The following is a 16309-nucleotide window of genomic DNA, read 5'->3' on the forward strand; positions in this document are numbered from 1 at the left end:
ATATGTCAACTTTTAACATTTTTATTATGTTTCCAGCAATTTGATTGTCTTGTCTCTTGCTTTCCTGTCATACGTTTTATTTGACGTCTTTAAGAGTCCTGTATGTTATAGTATAGGTTAACAAAAATTGTAACAGGGTGCTCGACTACCTTTCAGAAAAAATTTAATGGAAGATTTTAGAGGACTAAGATAGTTTGGTTTAGTTAATTACGATAGTTTGAACAATAAAATTCCCAAACATCAGTTACTCTTAGAGCCATTGCACGAGAATCTCGCCTCTCGAAGGATCTTACGAAAGTCGAGCTGCACAAGCTCCCTATTTTCTTAACTGTACCAACTGAGGATGGGCCAGGCTTGGAAACAGACGATGCAAATCTACTTTTCCTTTGCCATAGATACGGTAGTCCGCATCACAGCAGATCGCAATCGGTTAAGACGCCCGGCAGTCGTTCGTCGGGCCGACCAAATTACCTGTGTCTTCCGCAACAGAGATCGAGAGTGGCCAGCATGCCGAACACCGGCGTCGAGGAGGAGTACTACAGGCTCCGGCACTTCAGTATAACCATAAAAGGTGTGGTGAACAGAGGTGACTCCCTGAAGAGTCGGAGATCTAGGTCCAACAACAGCGTGGCGTCGAGCAACTCGAGGTGAGACTTTTCTACCCACGATGCGCATCTTAAAAATTTTTGACAGGGGCGAAACGATCCGCGGGAGTGCCGGAGAAGCAACAAGGTCGGGGGAATTAAGTATCCGGTCGATTCTACTCTAAATCGAACGCGTGAGTTTACGTGTGGCATAAGCGTTTAAGCGACGTAGACACACACGTTGGATCTTAGAGGAGGATCCATGGCGCGACGTCGAGACTCAGCCACGAGAGGCGTCGAACCGTTTTAAGCGATCGAAAAAGAGACGGAATAGGCAACAAGGTGGAAACGTAACGGCGATACGGGACAGAAAACGACACGCGATTACGTATCGAGTGGCGTTCCGATTTACGAGCTCGTGAATTTCTTTGCACGACGGCGGCATGTACGCTACATACTTCTTTCTTTCTATTTTCTTTCGTCCTTTTGTCGCTCTCTTTCGGCGTGGCTACCAACGGCGGTGCAGCACGGAACACCTGACGGCTTCGTACTCTGGATCGGCGAGGAACTCAGCGGCTGGATCGTTGGCGAGCTCTCGGGAGAGCAGCGCGTCTCAGGGACCAACGCCGTATCGCGTTCTCATGCTGGGAGCACCGGCCGTGGGGAAAAGTTCGCTGGTCTCGCAATTTATGACCTCCGAATACCTCCACGCTTACGACACTTCGATCGGTAAGTGTACCGATCTCGTTAACGATGGCTAAAGGTGGGATCAAGCCCGACGATCGAGACAATCCCAACGCTCGTAGCTTTCCCGCGAATCCAAAATGAATACAGTGTGTGGTCCTTCGCTAATATTTGCTACTTTCTCCCCCGTTCGACCCTCTAATTCTCACGTCCTCGCTAGGGTGATCCTCAGCTACAGGGGTCAACAATTTTTTTTTAATTTCTTTTTGTCGTAACCCCATAGATCGTGACACTTGACGAAGAAATCATTTATGTCAAATTTTACATTTGACTTGAAGTTTTGCAATTATAACGTTTTCACATTAGAGTCGAACGAACTTGTATCGTCTTATTCGAAATTTATTAACCGATATTTTTAAATAATAACAGTTCAATTTATTATTAAACATCGCATATAACATAGGAAGTGAGTCATAATTCGTGGCTTTTCCTTATGAATGGAAACTAACAATCGAATATAGGTGTGCTACGTTTTGCCATACGATTATTTTCAATTCATAGGACAAGGAAAAAATTACGTTTCTTTGCCTTTTTTCAGGACAATTAATAAAAGCCACTTGATTGTTGGGTTAATAGAAGAGATCCCAGAAACCATTTTTTGAGTACACAGTCATAGTCTTCTGTTCTTCTTGTACGCCAAGTTTCACGCAATGCTAATAGATTTTTTTAGCTTTGATCACGATCGAGATACTTGTCTTGAGATCCAATTTTATTTTCCGTAAATAAAATTAGAAATTATTAAAATTTCCCTTTTGAAACGGCCCCTTTGAAAGTTGATGTACAGTACAATTTTCGAACTTTATTCCCCAAGTACTTACAAAGAATTCCAATTTACTTAGAGATACTTATACAGAATTCGAGTCTACTCGTGAAGTATTTGATCCCATCACCGGTGGGACTAAGATCGTACGGATGTCAAATAACAAAGTATCATTTCACGATATACCAATTTCGAAACCGTGGATCTCCGACGACGAGTGCTAAAGGTTACCATGAATTACTCCATAATTGCGCGTCTGTGACAAGGTATATCGGCTAAGATGATACTTTCAGTGGATCTCGCTTAACCGTAAGCATTATTAACACGTTCGCTGCGGCGACTTTCCTCGGAGGCTTCTCTGTTTGACAACACGGATAAATTATACTCCGACGTGGGACTTTCATATCCGGTGACACGGAAAATATTAGACATTTCTCTAAAAATAGTAGGGAAAATTGCGACGATATCTTCTCGGTCCGCAACGAAAATTCAATCAACTATGGATTGAAATGCGTCACGTGACGTACGATCCGCAGTGAACGAGTTAAAAGTTCGCGAAAAGTTCGCTGGATTCGAAAATCTGCCCATACGGTCGAAAATATGTAGCCGAGAGCTATGACTGTCGATCGATTGGTGGAATGTGATTGGATGCGCAAAGGTGGTCGACGTCAGGGATGGGTAAAATTTTATTCAAATAATGGAAGATATAGGCACCGGTCGTAACGTTTTATTCGATCATAATTTCATTCTATGATCGAAGTTATTATTTCTATTCAATGGGAGACGTTTGTTTGGATTGAAATTTTGTTTGTCGATATTTAATTCGTAATAACCATCGAATTGTTTGAAAATTCATCGACACGTGACCACGTCAGTCCCATCGCTAATTCCATCGACTCAACCACGTATTTCCTACTCCTCGGATCAGGGATGGGGCAACATTCGATTGATTTTCTAATTGAAATACATCTATACGGCGAATACGCGCATTGAATGCTTAGAACAGGTGACAAATAACCTGACACTGTATGCTCTGCGACGGTCAAATATCGACATTTCGTTCCATTCCGTATCCAATCATGCTGTCAAATATTAAACGCGTCTGTTGCTTGAAATACAACGAAACGTCGAACACATTTTTTTTGTTTTTTTTTTTGCGTGTAATACTGCTCTTTAGAGAGACAGGACGATGCACGGTACTAGAAAACCGACGCCTGACTGCGGGAAACTATAAATCCACCTAACCGTTGACTTCGATCCGTCCATCACTGTGCTTGAATAAATCAAATTATGATTTTTCCGCGATGAAAATGATATTTCAACTTCGAAGGGCTGTTTCGCTTCTTAAAATTAAAATTGGTCGCTTACAAAAATATGTATTGCCCTGAATTACACTTGTGTCGGTATTTATGTTGACTGGTAAGGTTCTATTATAAATCATCAAAATTAAGTTAATGAATTGGTCGTTCGAATATTTATGGAAGTTTTATCGTGCCCGATCCCTGCTTCGAGCCACCTTTTTTTGGATTCCGCGCGACGAAAACGCGTTGCTCGCGTTCTTCTGTTGCAGACGACGATTCCGGGGAGAAAACTGTCAGCGTGCTATTGGCCGGCGAGGAATCCGAACTAACATTCATCGATCACTCCTGCGCAGAAATGACGGTAAGTGGCGAATCGCGCGCGATCGAGGAAAACGATCGACGGATCCTCGGAGACGCGTCGGTTTCTCCTACGACTTCGCCATCGTGGGCGTTTCCCTTCATCGGGATTCTATCAGGTTCGACGGTTCCGTGGTTCGACAAAAATTGTCTTCTTCAATGTACGACGCGATCAATATATGAACCGTTCATTACGATAGCGATGGTAAGGCCACTTTGTTTCGAGATATAAAAGGTTCTGCGATTCGGTCGATTAGCGCTAATTGGCCCGTATTCTCTCGACGATAAGTAAATTTATTAGCCTTTTAATCGATATGCAGGGTGTTCGGCCACCCCTGTGAGAAATTTTAATGGGACATTCCAGAGGCCAAAATAAGACGAAAATGAAGAATATTAATTTGTTGATGGAGGCTTCGTAAAAGGTTCTGAATTTTTTTCTAGAAAGTGGGTAGGAATTCGAGGGTATGTATAATGACAAAAAATGGTTGTTATTAACTCCCCAATCGAAAATAATTTTTTCAAAACGATTTCGAAACTTTTTTTTCATCGAAAAATTTGGACACCTTCTCGAATTTTTTTCTACAAAACGGGTACGATTTCAGGGGTATGTCTATTCACCAAAAATGCTCGTTACTGACCGCTGTAACTAACTATAATTTTTTTAGTATGATTTGAAATTTTCTAATTTCGTCTAAAAGCTTCAGTACCTACTCGAATTTTTTTCTCGAAAATGCGCAGAATTTCGGGGGTACATGTCTTCACCAAAAATGATTGTAATTGACCCCTTCAACCGAAAATAATTTTTTCACGACGATTTGAATTTTTTTTTTGAAATTTAAGGGGAATAGGTAAGCGTATTGTCAGACAGTACATTTTCAGTAATGAATTTTTTTCTCGAAAGTGCGTAGGATTTCGGGGGTATGTGTAATGACCAAAAATGATTGTAATATACCCCTACAACCGAACATAATTTTTCCAGAACGATTTGAAATTTTTCAATTTAATTTTTTAATAACTTTTTAATGAAGCCCCAGTCAAGAAATTGATATTCTTGATTTTCGTCTTATTTTGGACTCTAGAATCAGGGGTGGTCGAACACCCTATGTGTAGATGTTACCATTAAAGCATAATTTCTGTAATTAACAAATGGACTGGCGCCATTTTCGTAATTTATCGAATCTCCAAAGCGTGGACCAACGTTTCGTTCGAGATAAGTAAACAGTACTTAGATATGTTTTTTTGGTAATGGAAAGCCGCGAACTCTGGTCAGAGTACTTTTTCCCCTTTTTCTTTTTTCTCCGAGGTAGGCAAGGACATCGAGAACATCAGAAAGTAGCAACGACTCTGTCCTTACTCTCCCATTAATTTTTTGTCCCTCCTTTATCGTTAAAACGCTCTCCTGTACAGGTCGTCCCACTTAACTCGACGACCTTAAACATTTCTGTTGCTGTTCGCGATACGAAGAAACGTCGAGGAAGAGAATTCTTTTCTTACGCGGGATCCGTATGTTTTTGTCACGTTGTGACAGCTGATGTCAAGAAAAGTGCAATCGCGTATGACAAGACCTTCGCGTAACCTTGGCTAGGAAAAATCCATTATTCGAGCCCCTTAAATATCCCCGTTGCTTTTCGATGATACGTAGAACCGTCAGGGGGATGGAAATGTTTGATTCGAGGGGACGGAATGAATTTAAGCCGACGTGATCGTAAGAAAACCTCGTTGGCGCTAAAACTTCTTTATGAAAGTGTTCTTTTTAAAAGAGTTTCCCCATTTCTTTAAAATATGGACTTCCATAACGAACGGCTCGACTATATTATACGTGGCGCGAAATTTAAATCAATTTTTCCACTCGAGATAGATAAAATATAGTTTTACGTATAGTTCAATTAACATTCACTTATGATACTAGAACAATTTGTTCTCAAGTCGAGACGTCGACAAAAATAAATTTGGATAGAATTTTTAAAATATAAGTACCGAAACAAATTTTAGGTTATGTAGCTTACGATGGTCTAAAATCAAAAGTTTCGATCTGGCAGTGAAAGTGTTGATATAAACGACTTGTTTCTATTAATTTTCGAATCGCACCTTGTTCAAAATGTTTTTTTAATAAACTTCGATTACGTTTATAGACCTCTAACTCGGGTAAGATAATATTCTCGGTTCGTATAAAAATAATGTCGTGCATATTCAAATTGATACGGCGCCCTAAACCCACATAGTGGTTATTCGATTGGATACACATGGCTAACGTGTTAAGATCGTAAAAAGGTCATGTTGAACGTGGGTCTGGAAACTCCTTCTTTCCAAAATACAATCGCTTCTTAAAAAAGCTCTCAGCTCTAAAGTATAATAAAAATTCGCGTTTAAATTTCCAAATTTCTCTCGCGTAAAAAGTATCGCCTCCATTTTTATTTAATTCTACGGCTAGGGGGTGCTCCTGGAAAGGTACGAAAAATGTAATCGACTAAATAAATTACGCGTCAAGGGTTTTCTCACGAGGAAAGATTAAACGACAAGAAGAATGTTCATTCGGGATTCTTTTAACTCGAAATGCATGGCGTCCTTGAAAGGGTTAGGTCTGGCTGAACAGAGGCTCCCGGAGTTCGGTCGCCTGTGTCGGTTCCGTTCTGTATACGTTCCTGAAACGTGTTTCCGTGGGCGCGTGTACCAATTTCGCTCGGAACTGGGAATAATTGGAATAACTAGCGATAACGTAAAACGTAGAAAAGGGGAGCAACGCGGTCGAGCGAGCAACATTAATCGGTTAGCGGCAAGCGCGTTAGCTGGGCTCGGCGATTGACAAGCATCGAGCCATAACGACCGGTCAACCATAAAAGCGGCCCGATGATCGATCAAACCGTGTTGCTCCAGTCGATGAGATTGACTACTTCGCTCGCCTCGAAGCTTTTTCCCTTTAAATCCGACAAACGCAACAGTCAGCGCCCGATAACCGATCCAGGGAGTCCTAGCCATCGGGCATTATTTTCCCCCGATAATGTCGCGTTTCACCCACGAACCCTGAAAATGTCAACGAGAACGACGAACGTACGACGCGTTAAAAAAAAAAATCATCGACGCAGCGAATACCAAATTCTGTTTCGAGCTCGGTAAACCGGCCACTTAAACGCTCGCGATGTTGATGGAAGTTTATGGCGATAATTGCACGTCCCGTACGCCGCTAATTGATGGGTACGGACGCATCAAAGACGACTAGGTCGCCCGAGGTCGGCGTACAGTGACGAACTCCTGCAGGAAGTGCGTGAACTCGACGTTATCGATTCAAGCGTGACAGTGAGCTAGTTTGCGCGAACCGTTCGACGACGCGGATCGGTTGCTTGGCTCGTAATAAAAACGATGGCGTATCGAATTGTGGTACCCATCGAGGCTTATTAACCCCCGACTGACGTCGTGCGTTCGCGAAATTGATCGTTTCGATGTTACAAAATATCGTCGAACGAACAGCAACCACTCTTTCCTATAATTCCTTTTACCTTCGGTAGTCTGTTATACGCTCGAAATAGAATTCTTCGTCCACAATTATTTTTGAAATATGTCCTAATTAGTATATTAAGCGCAATCGTTGCGTATAAAGTACGTTGAATGGTCCAAAATGTCGTCGAACGAATAGCAAACCACTCTTTCCTATAGTTCCTTTTACTTTTCGCAGTCTGTTATACACTCGAAATAGAAGTCTTCGTCTACAATTATTTTTGAAATATGCGAAGTATGTCCTAACTAACTTTTGCTCGCGGCTTCACTCGCACAGGAAACCGTTTAGTTCCTCGAAAATAGATATTGTTTTTCCATAAAACCTTTTAAGCCCCCATTCACCTGTATAGAGTTTTAATTTTATGTCAAATTGCCATCTTACATTTCAAAATTGATATCATTTTCGTAATTAACGTCCCAAAAGACCTTCATAACGACACCCATACCGATATTTAGGCGTATTTACACTATTGCAACGGTTTAGTGATAAGATAATAATTACATATTTACATGTTAAATTTGAAGTTTCTAGATCCATTTACGGAAATAGGGCAACTTTAATGCGAAATAATTGTATCAATGAGCATTCGGACCAAGTTTGAAGCAAATTCGACCACAAATAAAGTATTCCTCATACGAATGTTACAACCCCTTTTCACCCCTTCAGAGGTTGAATTTAAAAAAAAACCCGAAATAAGTATTTGAATAATTATATTAAGGAGTGTTGAGACCAAGTTTGAAGCAAATCCGACCACAAATAAAGTATTCCTCATACATACGTTACAACCCCTTTTCACCCCTTCACAGGTTGAATTTTTTAAAATGCCGAAATAGGTGTTTGATTAATTATATCAAAGAGTATTAAGACCAAGTATGAAGCAAATTCGACAACGAACAAAATATGTCCCATGCAAACGTTGCAACCCCCTTTCACCCCTCTAGGAGTAGAATTTCTTAAAATGCCGAAACAGGTGTTTGATTAATTATGTCAAAGAGCATTAAGACCAAGAATGAAGCAAATCCAACCACAAATAAAATATTCCTCATACAAACGTTGCAACCCCCTTTCACCCCTCTAGGAGTAGAATTTCTTAAAATGCCGAAACAGGTGTTTGATTAATTATGTCAAAGAGCATTAAGACCAAGAATGAAGCAAATCCAACCACAAATAAAATATTCCTCATACAAACGTTGCAACCCCTTTCCACCCCCTTATCATAGAGGAAACTTCAGCTTTTTATGTCTAAGGGCTTAGCCTGGGCGTTGATGAGTCAGTGAGTCAGGCCTTTCATTTTATAGATAGATTAGTATGTTAAGCACAATCGTTGCGTAAAATATCGTCGAGCGAATAGCAAACCGAAATAGAAGTCTTCGTCCACAATTAATTTTGAAATACGCAAAACATGTCCCAATTAGTATATCAAGCACAGTCGTTGCTCAAAAGTACATTGAAAATGGAGCGTTGCGCTCGGGGTTTCAGCAAGATTGTCGTTGGGCGGTTTCGTCGACCAGCGACCAGGCGTAAGCTATTGCAATTGGAATTCGTTTCTTTTTACAGCCCGAAACTTGCATAGCGACGTACGAACCGCACGCGTACTGTGTCGTCTACTCTACGACCGATCGAACCTCGGTATGTGTAGCCGAAGAGGTTCTGCAAACTCTTTGGTGCAGCGATCACGTATCGGCTCGAGCGGTAATCCTTGTTGGAAACAAAGTCGACCTCGTTCGCAGTCGATTGGTTTCGACCGCAGGTAAGAGGCCGAGTCCCCTGCCCTCGCTGATAAATCCGTGCAGCAGCCTTGAAGCTGATATACGCGAAATACGCGGAATCATCGCGTGCGTTCGTTTCGTGCCAGCATTATCACGCCCTTTCGTTGCTTCGCGCTTTAACGTTACCTCGACTTTACCTCCAATGTTCGCGTGTATCAACCGGCAAGGGAATTTTGTTGCGAAATCGTCGTAGATTCAAAACAAACGAACATTTAACACACTCTCAGGGAATAACAATTAACCCCCTAACGTACGATTCAACTCCAAATAATTATTCAAACCTCTACTATTTAATTTTGTTTAAAAAGAACAGATTTGACTCAATGACGAATGAGTAGCCATTGTACAGTAGGGGGTTAATATTAGCAAGCGTCGTTTCAAGCATTTCGAAACCATTTCGATCAGAAACACTAATATTTTTACGATCCTCTTGGACAGCGTATAAACTCCGAAAGTAATCGTTTTGCGTTAACAAAAAAATGAGTTAAATAACGAAACGACGTTCGCGAGTAGTGATTTCGCGGTAAGCCAGAAATCCGAAATAAACGACACGTTTGTTTTGCAGAGGGGAAATGTATGGCCACATCCTACGATTGCAAGTTCATCGAGACGTCCGTGGGGATTAATCACAACGTCGACGAGCTTCTGGTAGGCTTGCTGACGCAAATTCGCCTGAAGCTCGAGAATCCCGAAAGAACGAGGGACCTCTTCCGGAAGAGATCGCGAAAGAACCGCAGCAAATCGCCGTTAGGGTCTTGCTCCGAGAACAATTCGCCGAAAAAGTATCGGGGTAGTCGTACGAGTACAAGTCTGAAGGTACGAAATTTATTGGGTAAGGTGTGGGCGAGAGACAGCAAGTCCAAGAGTTGTGAGAATTTACACGTTCTTTAAAAATCGTCCGTCTTCGTATCGTTCTCTATCTTTGACCTTGCCTTCTCGCTACGGAAACCATCTTTTTCTATCCTCTCGACCCTTTTGTCGTTTTCTCGTCTGTCATCGCTTCGATCGCGTGTCCTTTCCGTTCGCACTTTACGCCACTTTGCCACGACGAGTTTGTTCGTTCGGTCGCGTGAACCGACAACTCTGGATTTCGCATCACGGAAACATTAAGGCGCAAACACGATATTGTCACGTTATGCGAACGCACGGAACCTTCAATCCCTGAAATATACTTCTACGAAAGATTTACGGACGAAAGATCGTTTCTCTGACGTTTCTCTCTCTCTCGATCGTAAATTAAGTTCTTATTGATTTGATAATTATAGTTACTACAATCAAGAAGTAATAAAAACTCCACAATGATTGTGAAAACGAAACTTTCAATCGTTGTTAGAGTTTTGCTTTCACAATTATCGAGGAATTATTATTATTTTTGAACCGTACCAAATTGAAATTTTTACATTTGTTTGTTTCACTCAATCGTAAATTAAGTTGTTATTAATTTGATAATTATATTTACCACTTCAAGAAATAATAAAAACTCCACAATGGTTGTGGAAACGAAACTTTCAATCGTTTTGCTTTCACAATTATTAAGGAATTGTTATTATTCTTGAACCGTACCAAATTGAAATTTGCATATTTGTCGAGTAACAGAAAATCATAAAAATCCAAGTAACGAATTCGTATAATTTTCTCGATAATTTATAAATAAATGGTATACGTGAAAGTGATACGAAGTAAATCTACTCCTACGATCGTTAAATCCCGATGATACACGGATACGAGGAGATGTTTGATCCACATCTCCTAAATTAAATATTTTCTTTCGTCCCTGTTCCAAGGGTCGCGTCCCCTACTTTGAAAAACATTGACTTACGCGACACGCGTTACATAACGCCATGCGACACGTGTGATGCCGCGTTATCCATCATTTTTAAATCTTCGCCCGAATCTTGTCACACTGTTTGCAGAATATTCGGACCTCTGGCTTTTAAATGGAAACTAAGGGTGTTCGAACAATGGACGATCGATAAAATCGATACAGAGCAATTTATTCTTGACGTACGTTCGACAGAGCGGTTAAATTTTTATTTTCATTCGATGACTAACGATCGAACCAGTCATTCGTCCAAACTTTGCCCATCTCTGTACGCGGTAAACAACTGAATGCAATTGTAAACTCGTGGTTTACGCATGTGACGTGCCAATAATGTATTTTCGCCATTATCTTTTCCTGCACCGAGCCACTGATCTCTCCACCCTTGTCGATACTTTTCTCTCGCGATCATTCCCGTTACCGTACCACCGTTTCTTCATTCCGACGATAAATAAGGAACGCGATTAGTCCGTTCGTAAGTCCGAGCAAGCGTGTCTCTAGTTTCAAAGCTTCCAGTAACATTTCGGTACTCTTGGTACAAAAGAATATAACAAAAGACAGCGTGAAAGATATCTTTCGTTTACATCTGTGGGAAGAAAAGTATCCCACAGTAGCTTTATTTATGAAAACGATAATAGACCACCAAGTGATCGATAACATCGAGAAAATCAAAAGTTAACCCGTCGTGTGCCCCGGTGAATTTTTCATACTTTTTGATCCATGCTGAACATCCCTCTCGTAAAATTACTAAATCGATATTAGAAACGTTCAATATTTCAACGGTGTATACATCTGACAGTGCAATAAAACCATTCGTAAATGTTGCACAACATCGTTGAACGCCTGGTTCGCTCTATTATCCTTTGCATAATCGAGAAAAAATTATATAATACTCTCCCTCCGCATAGGTACGAACAAAATGTATTTTCAATTATCAGATTAAATAACGCGTTTGTTCGGACTAACGAAGTGTCGAATTCCATCAGCGAACGAGCAATTATCGAAATCATTTTTAAACAAGAAACGCGCTCGCTACTCCGTTATTGTTTCGAAACGACGACGACCAACGCGGCTTAAAGTACCGGAAGAACGGAAGGAAAACAATTTAGCGGAAACAGACGTTGTAAAATTCGCCCGGGTACATTTCCGGCGCTTTGGATCGCTGGATCACGCGACTCCCGTTGGAACGTGAACCGCCCCGCACGATGAAATCTCATTTCTGCTTTTTCTTCATCGATCGGAAGCGCGGCTGATACAGCCAGCTAAATATGTAGCACGAACACACGCGCGTGGATCGACACGATCGATACGAACTTAAATACCCGGAACGAGCACAAGTATATGCATACGCACACGTTTGCGAACACGTAGATCGATTATGCACGTATAACATGTATAATACTAACAATTTACATACACACTCGACGCGCGTAAACGCGACTCCGGCTCGCACTTATGCATGCATGCACACTGTACACGCGCACGCACGTACTTACGCACGCAACGATTAAATTTTCCCGATAGAACGTTCGCGATCCCAAGATTCTCGTCGTTGTACGCGTCTAAACGCGTACGTATCGTAACCGTTGGACCCGTTTTTCTATCCAATGTAAGGGAATTTATGCGAAGAATGTAGTAAAACGAACGCGAATCGCGGCATAGTACGTTCCGCGAGACGATAATCTGGACTCGGGAACAAAATGGCTGCGGACCAGGGTTTATCGTTCCGTACAATTCGATAAAAAACAACGATTCTCTTTAAAATTTTCTCACGATGTTGAAATGGTTTTGAGAGGGTTTTTTTGTAGGCGAACGTGTAGAGAACATATTGAGATTATAATGTTTTTTTTTTATCGTTTCAATTGATGCACCTTGATATTCTTTATAAAAAAGTATTAAGACATTTGCGTTGAAAAATCATCAATTTAGGAGATATTTTGATTTCGATTACTCCTTCGTTAATGTTGTGATGATTTGAGAAAAGGTTCAACACTAGAACTACCAAACCAGTAAAAATGATCCATTCGTAATTTCTAATGGAACTTGTAAAAAATTTACTCGACTGAATTTTTGAAAATTTATCGTAATTTTCTATAAGAGAATGTATAAACCACTTATTTCAATTTCTTTGGTACAAATAAACACGCTATAATTGTCGATAGTTCTAGTGTTAATGTCACGACCATTTGCATCATATTCATTGAATCGATAAATTGATGATTCAATCACACACATAGTGTTACTCAGTAATACGATCCCTCATATCGACCATTGTATTTTTTAAGTTGAACCATTCTCTGTTTACATTTCATAACGCGGTTGAATACAAGAAAACACATCAGAACGCGTCCCTGAACCATTCAATTTCGTCCGAAACATTTGCAATATTACATAAATTCTAGTATTCGTACTTCTAAGAACATCAATCTGGATCCTCGCGAGTTATTACGAACCCGTTGCCTCTAAATAAAACAATAGCGTTGCGCAAGGTCACCTAATTTATAATTTGCGTCCGGACGAGTTAAATTAGGCTTGGTTCGCGGTAATCGAAGTATAATAGTACGACCTTTTGCAGCGAATCTACGTTACCATTCTTAACACTTTAACGGCCGCCAAAGTGAGATGCACGAAGATGTTAGGAATATTATTACAAGGAATTATAAATGTAACCTCAACAAACGTAATAAGTTGAATGTAGGATGAAATGGTAACTGATACAGTAGATCACTGCTGGCTCTCAAAGTCACATATACGTGACAGCAGCCGTCAAAGTGTTAAGCAGAGCGTCGATCAGAAACGACCAAAACTTTTATTCGCGTAACAAAGAGACAAATGAAAACCGTAAACTGCCGTATACCGACTTACCATTTTTATTTAACAAGACCCGGAGAAACCATTTTATTGTATGTTTCGTCCAGATAAGAATTTTCTCGACGGGCTGACGAAATTTTGGTCACGCGACATCTCCGTTTACATCCGACCACATCTTCTCGTAGAACGTACTATACAGAAAAGCGTACTTGTTGAACGGGGTTGGCTCGTTTAACCGTAGCGTGACACCTTCGACTCGGTAATGTTCAGAGAAAATCAAAGGGAAATCAAAGGGAAGCTTAACGTATTCGGTGCCAACGTTGAAACTAGAAAATCGAGGATCGTAGTTACTCTTCGTCACCCTTTCCTCCGTGCCTAACACTAACCTTTTTCCCCTCCCCCCCACACCTTGTTCTCCTTCTGTTCTACGAGCAAACGAGTCACTCGGTGTCCCTCCTTTTCTCATTGTACGCTCGATGTATTGCTGTCCTATTGTGCAATGTAAACGCAGAAGTAAATTAAATAAGCGATCTATGTTCTTCAGAATTGTATAGACGGTGCGTAGATAAAGGTAGCTGATTCTGGTTACCATCGAATTTTATTGCACGTTAGACAAAGAGTGGATGGTTCTAGTAAATAACATATTAAATTAGCGCGCGAGAACTCGCGCAGGGATACAAGCTCGAGGCTCAGGCGTTCCCCGTTTTGATGCATTTTCATCGAACGGGGCGCTCGGAAGTGGCAACGATCGAGGTTCTACCGCGAGGCGCGAGGAATTCCTGCGCGAGATTTTCAACGCGCGTAAACGGTCCCGCGATCGATGGCGTGTTTCAGAAGTTTCGTTCGTTGATTCTTCCGGCAATTCTGCCTTGTTTTAATAGTTCGTCGCGACGATCTTCTGGAGGGCCACGGTCACGACGACCCTAACGATTAATGCGTAAAAACAAATGTATTCGGACGCTTCGAGTACACGAGCGACCGCTTAACTACGTAGCCGTTAAGGATTGCACCCGTCTACGAAGAATCGCGATTTCTTTTTGAAACTTCGACTAATGGTTCACCGATATTGGCTTCGCCTATGCTTCGAGGCGTGACCGGTCTTCGATCGATCTCAGCTTTTACGATACTGAGATATATATATCTTATCGACAGGGACTTTCAGAGTATTGTATCTGAATTCGCACGAACACGTAACAACAATTCGTCGCGCGAGAAGAGAACACGGATTCACGACGATTCGCATCCGTTCTCTTTCCGTAAGAGCGTGGCTGTGTTCCCGCCTGTGCAACGCCGGCGTTCCAAACGTTTAAAGAAAAAAAAGGAAAAGAAAAGAAAAGGAGAAATACTGTTGCTTCGTTCCTCTGTTTTTGTATTCCAACCGCGTTCAAACCGATGACTTTTTCGAATTTCCAGAGCAAATTTTTAATCGAGGCGGTGCCTTAACCTCGACATTTTCGAAGAGGAATCAAAAATGATGAAAAACGTTGCGTTGATGTTATAAAAATTCTCAGTTACGAATTTGTTCTGAAAAGGGCAAAAAATTACTGTTTTATATTCGAAACGGTTAAACGCGACTCCCATTGGTGCTCGAGGGACGCGCTAAATAACGCTCACGTTCAATAGAAAATATTATAAATTAATCGTAACTATTGCTTGTTGTTATGAAGCATCGATCGTCATAGAAATTAGCTCGACAAGCTTGGTTAAAATTATTTTATTTCAACGTTTCGACCATCGGTTGATTTTAAATTTCATCGATGATATTCACGTTCATCGCCATGCCGCAGTGAATTTGAAAATAATATAAGAATAAGTAAACTAATAAACAGTTCCACGGAACTTCCAGTTTGTACACATATTAAATTTCCCAAGAGGAATACGTTTCCACGAACTGAAACGAAGATAATTAATTAAATCGACCGCCATATACGAACTGGAAATTGTTAGCATTCGTGACAAATAACAATTGTTCTAGGTAATTAAATTCTCTTCATCTGTATAGAAATTTCTCTCTCTTTAATTTACTTCAATCGTTTCATAATTTATATCGTTGATACGATTTTAATTTTTTGTTGTTCTACATATAAAGTAAAAAGAACTAAAGTATTAATTACTAATTATAATAGCTCCTAACATTATTCAAATTTACGTTTTGTAGATTTGTGACTACGTTCAAGTTTATGTAGTTTTATTAACTGATTATTTTTATTTTTATATGGGACAACAACGATAATACATGATATTCGACCACCCTTGGGAAAAATTTTAATGGGGGATTCTAGAGGTCAAAATAAGACGAAAATCAAGAATAACAATTTGTTGATGGAAGCTTCGTTAAAAAGTTATTAACAATTAAATTAAAAAATTTCGAATCGTTCTGGAAAAATTATTTTCGGTTGTGGGGGTCAATTACAATCATTTTTGGTCAATACACATACCTCCGAAATCCTATCCACTTTCGAGAAAAAAAATCGAGAAGGTGTGAAATTTTTCGACGGAAAAAAAAATTTTCAAATCGTTTTGAAAAAATTATTTTCGGTTGCGGGAGTCAATTACAATCATTTTTGGTGAATAGGCATACCCCCGAAATCTTGCGCATTTTCGAGAAAAAAATTCGAGAAGGTGTGAAATTTTTCGACGGAAAAAAAAATTTTCAAATCGTTTTGAAAAA

At 40.4% G+C, this 16309-nt stretch overlaps 1 protein-coding gene across 1 annotated transcript in view; it reads left to right on the forward strand.

Moving 5' to 3' along the window:
* The window catches only part of LOC122405306 (flocculation protein FLO11-like), a 37168-nt gene extending 21252 nt beyond the window's left edge, over nucleotides 1-15916 (forward strand). Inside the window, exons 7-11 of the mRNA XM_043409953.1 lie at nucleotides 396-647; nucleotides 1111-1313; nucleotides 3659-3750; nucleotides 8797-8989; nucleotides 9574-15916. Of these exons, the coding sequence (XP_043265888.1) occupies nucleotides 396-647; nucleotides 1111-1313; nucleotides 3659-3750; nucleotides 8797-8989; nucleotides 9574-9899 (1066 nt within the window). The 3' untranslated portion in view covers nucleotides 9900-15916. The remainder of the gene's footprint in view (nucleotides 1-395; nucleotides 648-1110; nucleotides 1314-3658; nucleotides 3751-8796; nucleotides 8990-9573) is intronic.
* The last annotated feature ends 393 nt before the right edge of the window (nucleotides 15917-16309 follow it).

This window comes from Colletes gigas, unplaced genomic scaffold, assembly GCF_013123115.1.
Source record: "Colletes gigas isolate AHSC1104 unplaced genomic scaffold, ASM1312311v1 Colletes_gigas_Sc00004, whole genome shotgun sequence".
NCBI classification, from domain to species: Eukaryota; Metazoa; Arthropoda; class Insecta; order Hymenoptera; family Colletidae; genus Colletes; species Colletes gigas.